The sequence below is a fragment of the Delphinapterus leucas genome, chromosome 17, assembly GCF_059928025.1.
Source record: "Delphinapterus leucas isolate spDelLeu-1000000601 "Yukka" chromosome 17, BTC_Dleu_Yukka2, whole genome shotgun sequence".
Taxonomy (NCBI): Eukaryota; Metazoa; Chordata; class Mammalia; order Artiodactyla; family Monodontidae; genus Delphinapterus; species Delphinapterus leucas.
In genome coordinates, this window is record NC_143145.1 from 57,787,704 (window position 1) to 57,801,923 (window position 14,220).

The following is a 14,220-nucleotide window of genomic DNA, read 5'->3' on the forward strand; positions in this document are numbered from 1 at the left end:
TGCTCCCAGCATTACCAAGTACCCTGAGAGAATCATTTTGTGTATTACCACTAAGTGATGAAAGCTCCACACCTCCTAATTTCAAGGAGTTTAATTAACACAACCAATTTGCACTGACCAACCTGGTTTTACTTGACCCAAGTGGTAAACCATTAGGTAACATTAGCCTCCTAGGACTCTGTCACATGACTTGACTTCCAGCATTGCAGGACTCTCCTGACCCAAGACCATTTTCATTCCTTAGGGTAATTCAATTTTTGCTGCCATTTTTGAAAGTAAGTTAACATATTAGCCAGTGATGTGATAAAAGATTTATCAAAGCCACTAACTGCAAAATTAGACTTTATGTCTAAAGATATTTTTGAAGGTCTCAATGTATGGATTTTTGCAGTGTTAGACTGGTGTTACCTTGATGCACATTTAAAAAAAAAATAAGGACATAAAGGCTACAGTCTGACTTGATTCCATGCCCCTAAGTTAGCAACCATGGTACTGGTATGGACCCCAGAATCCTAAACCAACTTTGAGGCCTCTGGAAACTAGTCCACACTGTCAAATGTATGGCTACACATTTCTCTTCTGGACTGCAATTTCCTTGGAAGGCCCCCAGTAATTGCTTCAGCTGCTCTACAAGGAATGTAGCTTCCAATCCAACTCAGAATTTGAGGCACTTCAGTTATAAAAACAAACTTACAATGTTCTCCCTCCTTAAAAAATACAACACTCAACTGTTTACATTCATGTCTTTATTAGTTTTGATGATCAGTACAACTGCTTTTACTTCAAGTGCAGGCATTCACTCCTGCATGTTCTAGGAATCATTAATCCCACACCCAAATTAGAAAGATATCAGAGGCAGTTTTTATTTTAATAAGCATGCAAAGATAAAAGTAGTAAAATGAAAAATAAATGGCCCTCCTTCAGGTAAAGAAAAATATTAGGATAAAGTCAACATCTTTATGAAGAAAGTGTTCAAATAATGGGTCAAATTTTTTTAAAAACTCCTAGTCCGTGTATTTTACTTTCATTGATAATCAAAACCAGGCAATCTTTACAGTAGTTTAAATGTTAATAAGTGATGGACCTCTTATTGGTTTTATTTAAAGGTTAAAACACATCATCATCTCAATTCTTGGTATCCACAGTCATTTTAATTTCTGGCTTATGCTGAATTGCTATACGATCTTCAGACACCTCTACCCCCATGTATATAATTACTCATTATTTCCTTAAGATGGATAACTCATAACATGAAAAGAGTAAACTGAAGTTCTGTGAAATTTAAGATGACACAAAAATGGTGCCCAACAGCCATTTTTCTCTGCCTTTATTCTTCCAACTCTGTTTCTTCTTCTTTGAAACCTTACTAGAAATGTTGTTTTTACAGGAAAGGTGATTATTAAAAAGACCAAATGCTTTCATATTAGATCTTGTCAATAGTTAATTCCGGTTTCTTGGTGATCACATCTCTCATCTTCATTGCTTGGTATGGAAAAGTGAAATATACTTGGAGTAAGAAGCACCGAAAGGAGACAAGGAACCAAACTCTGCAGTGTAGGTTTCCTTTCCTAAAGAGGGCAAGCTCCAGCAGCCTCATTTGAAGGAGGCTTTCACTACCCTGCCTTTGACAGGCTGTGGAGGGCGCCAGTTCCTCACCAGGGGCACCGGGGGCTCATTTTCCGCGCTGGAATAGAGGCTCCGCAGCTTGGCCATCTGCAAGGGGCGAGGGAAGGCTGTCAGCGTGACATTCGGACCAAGTGGACACATTAAGCATGTGACAAAGAGTTAGAAATCGCCAGCTTTTTAAACAAGCAAACTACAAAACTTGTCTCCAATGTCCAGTGAGAGTTATTTGGTTCTGAGTAACAAAAACCTTTTTTTTTTTTTAAATTTGTAAAAACACTTTTCTTCCTTTTATACAGGATCACCATACCCTCTGGTCAAAACCTTTTCCTCCTGAATTCTGAAACAATTATTTTAATTCGACAGATCAGTATGAAATCTATCCCTTATGTAGGAGTGGAAGACAGTGCAAACAATAAGCTCAACTGGCCCTTCATTGCATAAGTTAATGAAGTCAATTTACATGAACACTTAGAAGGGAGGTCTGAGGAGAGAGGTCCAAGGTGTTGAAAGCAGGCAGACTGGAGCTGCAATCTCAGATCCTGCCCTTGGCTGTGTGATCATGAGCAAACTGCTTAACCTATCTGAGCCTCAACCTACTTAGCTGTAAAACTGGGGAACCAGTATACACCTCACAAGGATGTTCAATCCCTTCCACAAGCATCTTCTCCCCAGACCTGTATTTACCATTCCATCTCCTAAACAGGGCTCAGTATTTGGGAGTTCTCCAAATTAGCAAAGTCTAACTCATGTGGATCTGTACCCTTCAGTGTTTCTAGAGCACAAACTTGGGCATTGTTCAGCATCACCACCACCTTTAAATGTTTTTGCATTTAGCCTGGTACCCTTTGGAAGTTGAGTTTTAGAAAGTTAAACAGGCTGATCGTAATTAACCGGGGCAAACTATGAAGTCTCCAGTCGCAGAGCTGTTTGGAGGGCATCTACTGCTTTATATTTTCAGTTTAGCGTCTGTATCTCACAGAGCCCGCCGGCGACGGTAAGTCAGCGTGCTCTCAAAGCCGGCCCGCGGCCGCCGCTCACCTGTTCGTGGCTCACGGTGATCGGCTCCTTCAGCAGGAGCCACACGATGCACTCCTCGCAGGGCGGCGTGGTGAAGGAGCCGTGGTAGGTCCAGTAGTCTCGGCAGGCGGGGAACAGGCAGGACGGGTCGAAGTTCGAGAAGGGCGCCTCCTTGCCCTGGGAGACAGCGGGACCCAGCGCGGTGAGCGGGCGCATGCGCATCGCCTGCCGCAGCGTCTCACCGTTTGGGGAGAATGGATTTCAAATGCAATAGAGAAAACGGAGCTTGTGGACAAGTATGTGCCTTTCAGAAATAAAGGGCAGATGGGGGAGGCCGGTTTGCATGGTATGACTTTGCCACAGCCAATTTTATTCCTTATTCACTCTAGGTGAAAATCTGTCATTTCTCAAGAAAAAGGACAAACTCATTCTAAACTGTAACAGAAATATTTCATACAAGTTAATGCTGTGGTTCTCGATGATACAAAACACGCTTGCATTTTTATTGAATATCATACTCAGAATACTTACTTTCTCTGGTGGTAAAACTATAAAGTGTTTGATTAGAACAAAAGAATTAAAGTGAGTCTGCTAAGTAGAAGAATCTACTGTTAAGATTTAAAATACACAGGTGCCACCCAGGAGAGAAAGGGAAACACTAGGACCCAAACATTTAGTACCTCTGCATGTGTGTAAGTGTATGTGTGTGTGTGTGTGTGTGTGTGTGTGTGTGTTGGGAAGGGGAACACCACTCAACTTCTCTCTCAAACACTTTGTTAAAAATATAGTTATCTGACAGGTTGACTATGAAGATTAAATAAACTTATGTATGTGAAACTGCTCTAAAAACTATAAACCATAAAAATATACATACAAATATAATAGCATTTGCTTTCATATGTATGCTTAGCATATTCATCAAACTTACTAACAGATTTTAGGTGAAAGAAATACACTTGAAAATGTAAAAAGAAAAAATTGACATACCCTGCTTTTATGTTCTGGGAGGGAAAATGATTTTTTTTACCTTCGTCTTAATTTTGTCCAGTGCATCAAGTAGCAGCTGGAACTCGTGTTTCTCATGTCCTATCTGTAAAAAAAAAAAAAAAGAAAAAGAAAACCAACAACTATATTTTTCTCTTCTCCATAATTTAAGATTGTCTTAAAAACTAATTTTAATCCATCCATCTACCACTAGTGTTTATAAATCTGTCAGAATATCTTGTACTAAGCAAAAACATAGGTTTATTCCCCCCCCCCAAGATTTTAGAGTATATATTTTCTGAACTAAACTTGGACTCCAGGCCTCTGAATACAAAACCACAAATTACATGTTGATTTACATCTATGTCCTTGACCTTCTCTGTGAAGTCAGTCTACTTTTCTTTTTAATAGAATTAGAGCTAGGATGGACTCAATGTATCTAAAACAAAACTCGTTGTCTTTCTGCTCAGACCCACTCCACTTCCTGTAGTACTGTGTTCAAGCACTGAAAATGACCCAATGAATTCAGAACATAAAACAAATTAGGTCATTCAAAAAGAAAGAAGCTAGATTTTCACCTCTGGCTTAAAATCTAGATTATGTTAGCACTAAATTCATGTGTTAATGACACTAAGTCCTCTCTAAACCAAGGCTGGCTCAACAACACACACATTCCATGTGCTATCTTAGCCTGGGATCATGTGAGTGGTGGCCACCCTAAGCCGAGTGGATGTCCAGCCAGGGACTCGGCATCACAGACGTTCCCAAAATTGGCTTTTCTGGTTTCCCCTGCAATTGACATGGAGTAGCAGGAAAGGGTAATGAACAATGCTGCCCTTGCCCTCACGGCCACTGAAATAAGCTCCTTCAAAGGCTCCATCTCCACTGCCCCTACACACACACTACACACATACACACACACACGCACACACACACACACACATATATCCTGCATCTTGAGAAAATTTAGAAGTGCTAGGGGTACTGAAGTATGGCAAAAGTTACTCTTCTAAGGGAGAGCAAAAAATTTTGATCTGATCTTAACAGAAATATCTTGACTAGTTGAATGAATACTGAAATTCATTCCTCTCTCCCCTTTAAATAAAAGGAGGGAGTAAAACTTCAGCATTGATAAGGAACTAAACTTTGTAAAAAATATATGGTCAATTTTTACCTTACCTTCAGAAAAATGCCAACCACAGCTACTCCATCAGGTTGCTTCAGAGCACTTCCAAAACTGTTATACTTTGAATTCCAGTGAACCAAATGAAGCTGAAACCATAGAACAGAGGTTATGAGGTAAATTCCCAAAATAAGGAAATAAGTATAAAATTATTCACAATAAACCCAATAATTATACAGTCTAAGGTTGCTGAACACTCTCACAGAAGTTGACAGAATTCCAAAAATTAACATGCAATATTTTGGTAAGACTTTTATGGTTCAAATTAAAAGTTATGATAGGTAGAATCGGTGAAAACTGAACTTTCGTTAAACCAATTCAAAATATTATTTTAGTTGTGTATAACATTAGTCCTTTTTCTGACCAAATCAAACAGTGAAACACAGAGTTATAAACAGGAATCTGCTAGCATTCTAAAGTCACAATTAACTGGGAAGTAGGAGAGGAAAAATAAGGGGACAAATTCTTACGTGTCTTCATGCCTCTCTCCTTTCAGCAACAAATGGTCTAGAACCGGGTGGTAACCTTACCTTAATAATGTTAAGGTGATAACATAGACACTAGTTAAATTAGTCAAAATTTTCACATTGCATTATATAGAATGGCAAGAGAATACAATAGTTCATGACAATTTAGAAGTATTTTATTCGAAACCAAAAGTGTGAGATAATCCCACATGTAAAGACCAAACCGCAAGCCTTGCCCACATTTGTAAGGAGTATACTAAACTTTCCCCATTTGTGGGGGAAGATGTCTGGAAGGCATTCTCAATTAACTTATCCTGTCACTGGCTGTCTAGATGGGCTGTAGAGAAATGATCACAGGGAAGTACTTCGAGTCTCCTATAGTTTAGTTTAATTGTTTAGTCAAATTTAGTTAGGCTGCCTAATGATGCTGCCTAAATGAGTGTCCACAAGTGGCTCCAAGGTTTCTGTCTCAGCTCCTATGGTTGACCAGAGTCTGCCTCTGGAAGAGTTTGGCAGTACAAATGGAATTATCCTCACCTCCAGGGCATTTGTCACCCCTTATAGGCTTGGCTTTATACAGAGAACATGCAGGAGGCTTGTCTTATTTCCTTGTAATTTGATGCCTTCCTTTAATGGGTTAATTGGAACAGAGAGTAGTATTTGTTCATATTAAATTGTGTGTATCTGTATCTAGCTATCTCTGTATAAGTACATATGTACATATAAAAACATACACACACATATGCACACCCTTCATTAAGAGACTAGAGCATGAGCATTAGCCAGAATTACTAAGTGCTATTTTTAAAGCCCCACAGTCTTGTAAAAGAGGCAGCTTAGAGCACTGGGCAGGATGATGAACTGTGAAGCCAATCGGCATAAGGTAGAGCACAGGTCTAGCACTCATGTGCTGTGTGACTTTGTTATGTAACCTTCCTGTGCCTCAGTTTCCTTGTCTGTAGCCCATCTCATAGTGTGCTGAGAGGATCAAATGAGTTAGTACTTGTAGGCACTTAATAAGTATTAGCTACCATTATCTTTTCAGTTCCAGTCAGGTCCCTGGCTTTTTAAACATTATTATTATTAAGCTGCTATCCAATTTCTAAATACAACCTTGAAATTCTTCATGCATGACACTAACTCACCTACACTCTCTTAGCTGTCTAACCTAGAATGTTTGGCAGCTTCAGTTTATGCTAAACTATTGCAGCTCTTTTCATAACTACAGGCTTGAAGCAAACGCATTGGATGCTATTCTGTCATTATTGTTCAGTTTTCAGTTTTCACTGGGTGAGATCCAGAGTAGGTAACGGCAATTCCTCCTACCTCCGCTGCGTACTTGACTCCATCCACGCTGTGCTCAGAGCCGTGATCATCCGAGGAGCCCCAGTGAAGATGAAACTGGCGAAGCCGGTAGGGTGCAGTGAGAGGACCACCTCTCAGCACTGTGATTCAGAGAAGCTAGGTCAGCAGTGAATTCACACTTCTTTTACAGAGCCCTGCTTTAAACAGCCCTTATAGCCTAAGCATTATGGGCTGGGCTGATGGTGCCATTCCCAAGCACACTGGTCTCTTTCTCACAAAGTCAAGTCTTGGGATATATCAAAATAAATGCTTTCTCTTCTCTGTCCTTCTGATTTTGTTTGCTTGTTTGATTATTTTTTAAATGTCAATTTAACATGTATGAAAATACAATTAAAACAGGAGATGGGCAATGAAAACAAGCAAAGCACAGGTCTGTTGTGTGGGTGCATTGGAGAGAACAGGATAGCTGAGAGCCAGGCAGACTTAGGTTCCAATCCCGGCCCCACCCCTTGCTAGTTGTGTGATCTCAGGCAAATTGCTAAACTCCTCTGAACCCGTTTCTGCATCTCTCTGAAGGTGATAATAATACTGACCTTTCAGAGCTGCTGTGAGGATTAAATGAGATTAAGGGCTTTAAACTGCTCATCACAGTGCCCAGCACAGTCATCACTGAACAAATGTGAATTCCTTCTCCATGTCTTGCCTCACTACACTTTTCTTTAGTACTACAGGCAAGAGCTCTCATCCATGTCTAATTCAGACTGTGTTTACTCAAATGAGATGAAATGGAAAATTCAGAAGTTTCCCAGGGAATCAATCAATGTGGGCCCCTAAACAAGATGATTCTCCATAGCATGAATGTGAGTTTGCTGTCCAAATACCTCAACCTGGCACTTAACTTGGTTTCACTTCATTCAGCCTGGGGAGTGATTTAGAAGTTCAAATATTTTCTAAAGGATATTGGAAACTATACAGAAACCCTAAAATCAAAATTTAGCAACATAAGCTAGATCAAAATAAAATTCAGAGCGTAGCTATTCTAGAAAAATTGACCAACTGTTGGTGCTGAAATGGCACACTGAAAGCCATAGTATAGGTCTAAAACAATAGAACAAGGCTTGTATAAGCTTGGTCATGTAGGAATGAGTGGTTTGCTTAACTGCATTTTTTTCTATCCAACCACTAGGAACAGTTATTATTTGGTCATATGAGTCCAATTTATTAGGATGAATTATATGAAATTGTCAATAGTCAATCATTTTTGCTTACAAAAAGTCATTTTCATGTGATCCAACCTAGCAGATACTGTTTAATTTTGTTACTAATCCTTCAGAATGGAACTTGATTTAAATGGAGAAGAGAAAAAAAGTAGCAGATACCAACGAGATTATTGTTTAAGAAAATATATTTTTATGATATTCCTTACCTGGAACCTGCTAGTAGTTAGAAATTACAACTATTACTCTTTAGCTACAACATCATTGAGAATATTCATCCCTATACATCAGTAAGGATAATTTTAATTTTTTTACAAATGTGGTTATAGGAAAATGTATTACTGTATGTCAAGCACCAAAATGCTAAAGGTAGATTCTTACTTCATTCACAGTGAAATAAAGCATTTCTAATTAGCCTTCTTTTATTTCATTGGTTTGCTTAATAGTGTAGGTGAAATAAAGAGATTTTTTTTTAAACATGAGATTTTTCATTTTCACACAAATACAAATCACAACTCAAGGAGAAATTGTCAGATTCTTCAAAAACACTCACCAAAATGATTAGTCAGATGAACCCCACTGAAGCATTGAAGGCAAGTCTTCTTGATTCATACAGTGGGTCTACTCTCTCCCCTGGATTGGCCCCTACCCACACAGCAGAGGAAGAGAGTGCCTACTTGGTTTCTTTGCTATGTTCCTTGCTCTGTAGAATGGAATCTGTGCCACTTTGGGGACTGGGAGCCTTGCTCTCCAGGTCTTGGTTAGGAAGCAGAAAACCCCTCAGGTGTAGACCATCAGAGCCTGAAGAACACTCATTTGGACTCATTACCATCACCTCCCTATCAAGCTTCATTTCAGGAATGCATTGCCAACTTTTAGCTTGGGCACGGGGCCATTTTGTAGCAGCCTGGGTGACCAGCATTAGAGAGTGAGACATTCCTCTTCTGTGTATAAATATAATTCTTCAAGACTAGAGCAAAGTTAAATGTCATCTCCTTTTTCAGAGAAGAAGTGCCCCCCGCTTCCCACCAATTCTGTTGCTGTGTCATAAATCACATTTTGCCAATATGGACGTTGAAAATGGTCACATGTCTCTACCTAAGTGTGATACTTACTTGACCTGTCATAAGTATCATCAAACACAACCCTGCAGGTCTTCCCATTGTTCAGGATGGTCTTGGCAGAGCCGGGGTCATAAGATGCTGACCATGGCTTCAGGGAAGGGTCGTGCTTGATGTCTTTAGTGTGCAATTCAATGGGCGACTGGTTGTCTCCCTTGGCAACTGGGTAAAGTTCATGCCAGTGGTCAGGACCTGGGAAATCAAATTGAGGGGATTTATTTATTTGGTGGCGCAATCCAAGCCTTCTTTCTAAGTGACTAAAGCAGCAAAATACACAGAGGCTAGCCAGTGATTATGAAAAGGTCTTGTATATCAGATTGGGCAATACAAGGCTTAGTGTTTAAGACCTGTTCATAGTTTTGTTAATAGTGTACCTGGAGACTGTATTTAACTCCGTGTATTTCCTCAAATTTTCCATGTATTTGCTCAAATATAGCCTTAGAGCCTTATTTTTGAAGTGGACTTCATCACGTTTTACCAATGCCATCTTCTGTCATATAGCTGGAATAAAATAACACTGACCCTAAGTAGATTTCAGAGCATATCCATATTCCTTTTCCCATGGGTAGGCAAGAGCTGCAGGCAGAGCAGCTTAGACCAATACCAGGCTCAGAGAGGTTAAGTGCTTGCCCAGTACATGGAGAAGGGGACAGTGAGAACTGGCCCTCGGTGGTCTGACTTCTCCGTCAGAGGCACTGTGATCTGGGCTAGTTACCGAACCTCTCTGCGCTTGAGTTTCCTCCAATGGGAGTAAAAACAGCTCCACACCACGGAGAACTAAATCAGATATAAAGTAAAAGGGTCAGCAGTATTTGGCACTCGGGAAGTGCTCGGTAAATGTTAGTTTCCATCGACTCCACCGCACTTGCTGGAGTTGCGCACTTTCTGAGCAGTACCATCCCGGACTGACCGGGAGCCGCTGCCCAAACTCACCGTTGTGGTCGGCGTAGCCCCACTCCTTGGCCATGGTCGTTTTCTTGGGCACTGGACGGCTGCTGCCTTCTCTCCTCCGCCGTGCACAGTCCCCGTGAGCCCTCACCTTTTATATAGTTCCCCCCACACTTGCATGGCCTTATTAGGTCAGCGACGGTGGGGTGGGGGGCTAAACAGGATTGGGGTGGTATTTGGGAGGCGGAGCGGGAAAGCCAATGAATTCCAAGAGCTGGACAGCTGTCGGGGTGGGGGGAGATGGGCGGAGGGCATCCTTCCCCTTCCTCCCCTCCCCCTCCCCTCCTCTCCCCTCCCCTCTCCGGGGAAGCGCTTCTCCTGGCCCTTCTATTCCTCCCTCCCGGCTCCTAAAGCTGCACGGCTCTCTAACCCCGCGCGCCGTTGTGCAGAAATGCCGGCGACTTTCGCCTCCTCCTCTCCTCCCTCCCTCCTCCAAGCTTTTTTTTTTTTTTTTTTTTTTTTTTTGGTAAGGGGGGATGGGGCGTGGTAGTTGTGCTTAGCCTCCAACTAAAATCTGCACCCCGCCGGCACTTGCAGCCTCTCTTAGAAGTTGCTTTTAGCGCAGGCTGCCGGTCTGGCTGCGGTCTCCAGATGCTTCTGCGGGTTTATTTCCCTCCAGCGATCCGGTTTCGGTGGCTGGAAAGAACACGTTTGTTTGCCTGACCCATGTTTGACTCCCTTGCAGGCAACTTGTAAAATCCTAGCAGCAAAGGATGGGAAGAAAGAGGCCGGAGGGCAGGCTCTCTAACTCTGTTATTCTTGAGAGATTGACGATGCCAGATCCCTGGAACCACACCAGACAGCATTTCTTAACCTCATGGGTCCCTTTGGTCCTCAGGACTCCGAGGGCTGGGTCTCGGGAATCGGGAAGAGATCTGGATGCAGGTTACCGCAGAGCAGGAGCCTGATTTACCGACTGCGTGAGCTGTAAGTCTGCTCACGAAAAGTCGAGAACCTTCTGGGTTGTTGGAAGGCCACGAACATAAAGTGAGCAATATTGTGTAAAACGTATGACCTCATTTTCCAAGACATAATGAAAGACTGGAAGAAAAGAGAGAGGAAAAGTTTTCCAGAATTGCTTTGTATTTTTTTTTCTCCCCCTCCCAAGTTGTTTTATAGTACGATAACCCACGCAAAAGGAGAATAGAACTGGAATATCCAGTGTGCACATGTCGAAGATATCTTTTTAAATGTCTGGTTGTAGTTCACACTGAAGAACCAGTGTAGTAGATATTTACAGTTTTAAGAGTATATAAAATTTTTTCTTTGTTCCAGGTCAGTATTAATTTTATTTCTAAAAAAGACAGCAAGAAGAGATAAGCCTAATTCCAGTGCTGTCTTGAACAAGGTTATAATATACATTTTCTTAATTACTTTGACTTTTATTGATGTTAGGTTTTTGCATTTGGGGATTACAAAACTTGAAAAGGAAATCTCTCATCATGGTAAAGATAGCTCATCCCCAAGGCATGTGGAATGACTAACCACACTCATAACCTGGACGCCAGGGGAGTCACTCCCCAGCGTATTTTTGTGACCAGGGATTATTTGATCCACACAATAGCGATGTGGAATCAAGAACTGAGATGGTTTGGAAAATCCAAGCAAACAGCAATGCAAATACCCTTAGACTCTGAGCTCAAATATGTCAGTGTTGGATTAGAAAGGCTACTGAGTTGGCATATCTGGGCCATTTTTCTGCTTCACTGTGATAGTATGCTGCTGTAGTTTGTGGTTAATAGAGGTTATATTCTGCATAATTATTTGTATTAGTAAACTACGATCCTGTGCCAATTCACGAAATTGTTTCCATCTCTCTTTTTCTGCTATATGTGTTTAGAAGATTGGTAACTAAATTTCATGTTATTTGATACAGTAATGATACAGATAAAGTTTTTAAATAAAGTCTTTATACCAAGCAAGGTCAACAATCCAGGAATTCATCATATTGTTACTATTTATGCATAGAGTTTTAAAATGGGTTGTCATTAATTAAAATTTTAAAAAGACTGCAAAATAATAAATTAAACACTTGCACAGTAGCACATAATTTCACATAAACACTAGTTAGAATTTGCAAAGCGAAATGTTTAATAGGTTTGGGCTTGTGGTCTTGAAAACTAATGTTGGTTTTTTCATTGTACTTTCTTGTGAGAGTTAATCAAAACTGGAATTTCAAGACAGTTTATATCATGTCATTTTAGACCATAATATATTTTTCAGAAACCCAAATTACTCATCTGCATCTTAATTGATTTACTCCAGTATGTTTGTCTGTAAATTTCAAAATTCCCTGTTAACAGAGCAAAGAGAAAAATCTAAATTGTGTCCAAGACACTGAGATTTCTGGAGTTGGCTTAAAAAAAGAAAACTGATAGGTATACACTAAGAAAAATAATGCCAGAAAAAGAGCTACAAATTATCCCTTAGCATGTACATAGTATTTCTCTTAGTACTATTATTGGAAAGTTGATGTACTGGGCAATTTGTAAGATTTATCCCCCAAAATGAGTGTGTTCATACAGAGAAAGGAAGAGAGAGAGAGAGAGAGAGAGAGAGAGAACAGAGTAATCAAGGAAGATAATTTGGATAAATAAAATTATTGGGAGGAGGGAGTGTCTGAATGTAGAAGTTTCAGGTGGTATGTTAAAATTATAAACTCGAAATATCTAAGTTGATAAAATTTAGACATATTTTTACTCTTGATTTGGCATTTTATTTTGCAAGATGCTAGGTAATATAACCAAGTCAAATCTTCTGCAAGTTGATACATTTCGTGTTTCTAGTGCATCAGAAACAAACAAAAGAAGTGAGAAATTGCCTATTCACCTCTGAGATCAAAGCATAAATTAGGATTTGAAGTAATTACATAATTATGCTTAAATATGTTATAGGCATATGTATTTTCTACCACATTTTTATTTTCAGAGAACAAATTCTGGGATACAAATGTAAATATGGCTAATAAAAAATCAAAAAAAATAATTTTTGGCCTTCAGTTTATCTCTTTTTTAATTTATTTTTTATTGAGGTAACATTGGTTTATAACATTATGTAAGTTTCATGCGTACAGCCTTACATTTCTAATTCTTTTTTAAAATTGAAGTATAGTTGATTTACAATATTATATTAGTTTCAGGTATACAACTCAATATTTTCAGATGTATAATATTTTTATAGATTATACTCCATTTAAAATCATTATAAAATATCAGCTATATTCCCTCTGTTGTACAATATATCCTTGTAGCTTATTTATCTTAGACATAGTAGTTTATACCTCTTAATGCCCTATCCCTATCTTGCTCCTCACCCATTCCTTTTCCCCAATGGTAACCACTAGTTTGATCTCTATATCTGTGAATCTGTTTCTGTTTTGTAAATTTGTTTCCTTTATTTTTTAGAGTTCACATATAAGTGATAACACACAGTGTTTGTCTTTGTCTGATTTATTTTACTAAGCATAATACCCTTCAGGTCCATCCATGTTGCTGCAAATGGCAGAATTTCATTCTTTATTATGGCTGAGCAGCATTCCATTGTGTGTGTGTGTGTGTGTGTGTGTGTGTGTGTGTGTGTGTGTGTGACACATCTTCTTTATCCATTCACCTGTTGATGGACACTGATTGCTTTCATATCTTGGCTATTGTAAGTAATGCTGCTATGAATTTTGGGCTGCATGCATCTTTTCAAAGTAATGCTTTAATTTTCCTCTTATATGTACCCAGGAGTGGAATTGCTGGATCATACGGTAGTTCTATTTTTAGTTTTTTGAGGAAATTCCATACTGTTTCCCACAGTGGCTGCACCAGTTTACATTCCAACCAGCAGTGTACTTGGGTTCGCTCTTCTCCATATCCTTGCCAAACATTTGTTATTTGTACTTTTCGATGCTAGCCATTCTGACAGGAGGGAAGTGATATGTTCTTATGATTTTGATTTCCATTTCTCTGATGATTAGTAATGTTGAGCACATTTTTGTGTGCCTGCTGCACATCTATATATCTTCTTTGGAAAAATTCAGTTCTTCTGCCCATTTTTTAATCAGGTTGTTTGGTTTTTTGATATTGAGTTGTATGAGCTGTTCATATATTTTGGATATTAACCCTTTATTGGACATATCATTTGCAAGTATTTTCTCCCATTCAGTAGGTTGTCTTTTTGTTTTGTTGAAGTTTCCTTTTCTGTGCAAAGGTTTTAAGTCTGATGTGGTCCCATTTGCTTATTTTTGCTTTTTGTTTTCATTGCCTTAGGAGATAGAGCCAAAAATATTGCTATGATTTTTGTCAGTGTTCTACCTATGTTTTCTTCTAGGAGTTTTGTAGTTTCTGGTCCTCCATTTAGGTCTTTAA

General features: G+C 39.5%; 1 protein-coding gene across 2 annotated transcripts; it reads right to left on the reverse strand.

Moving 5' to 3' along the window:
* Positions 1 to 731: 731 nt before the first annotated feature.
* On the reverse strand, positions 732 to 10,271 carry CA3 (carbonic anhydrase 3). 2 transcript variants are annotated; one of them, XM_022555024.2, is made up of 7 exons: positions 9,854 to 10,271; positions 8,915 to 9,112; positions 6,604 to 6,722; positions 4,807 to 4,899; positions 3,671 to 3,733; positions 2,665 to 2,820; positions 732 to 1,713 (listed from the first exon to the last, which is right to left on the reverse strand). In XM_022555024.2, the coding sequence occupies exons 1-7, from the start codon at positions 9,885 to 9,887 to the stop codon at positions 1,594 to 1,596; spliced, it is 783 nt and encodes a 260-aa protein (XP_022410732.1). In that variant the 5' UTR covers positions 9,888 to 10,271; the 3' UTR covers positions 732 to 1,593. The 2 variants fall into 2 exon arrangements, with proteins under 2 accessions (XP_022410732.1, XP_089755129.1); XM_089899003.1 differs by lacking the exons at positions 8,915 to 9,112; positions 9,854 to 10,271 and adding exons at positions 7,482 to 7,490; positions 8,490 to 8,822.
* Positions 10,272 to 14,220: the final 3,949 nt, after the last annotated feature.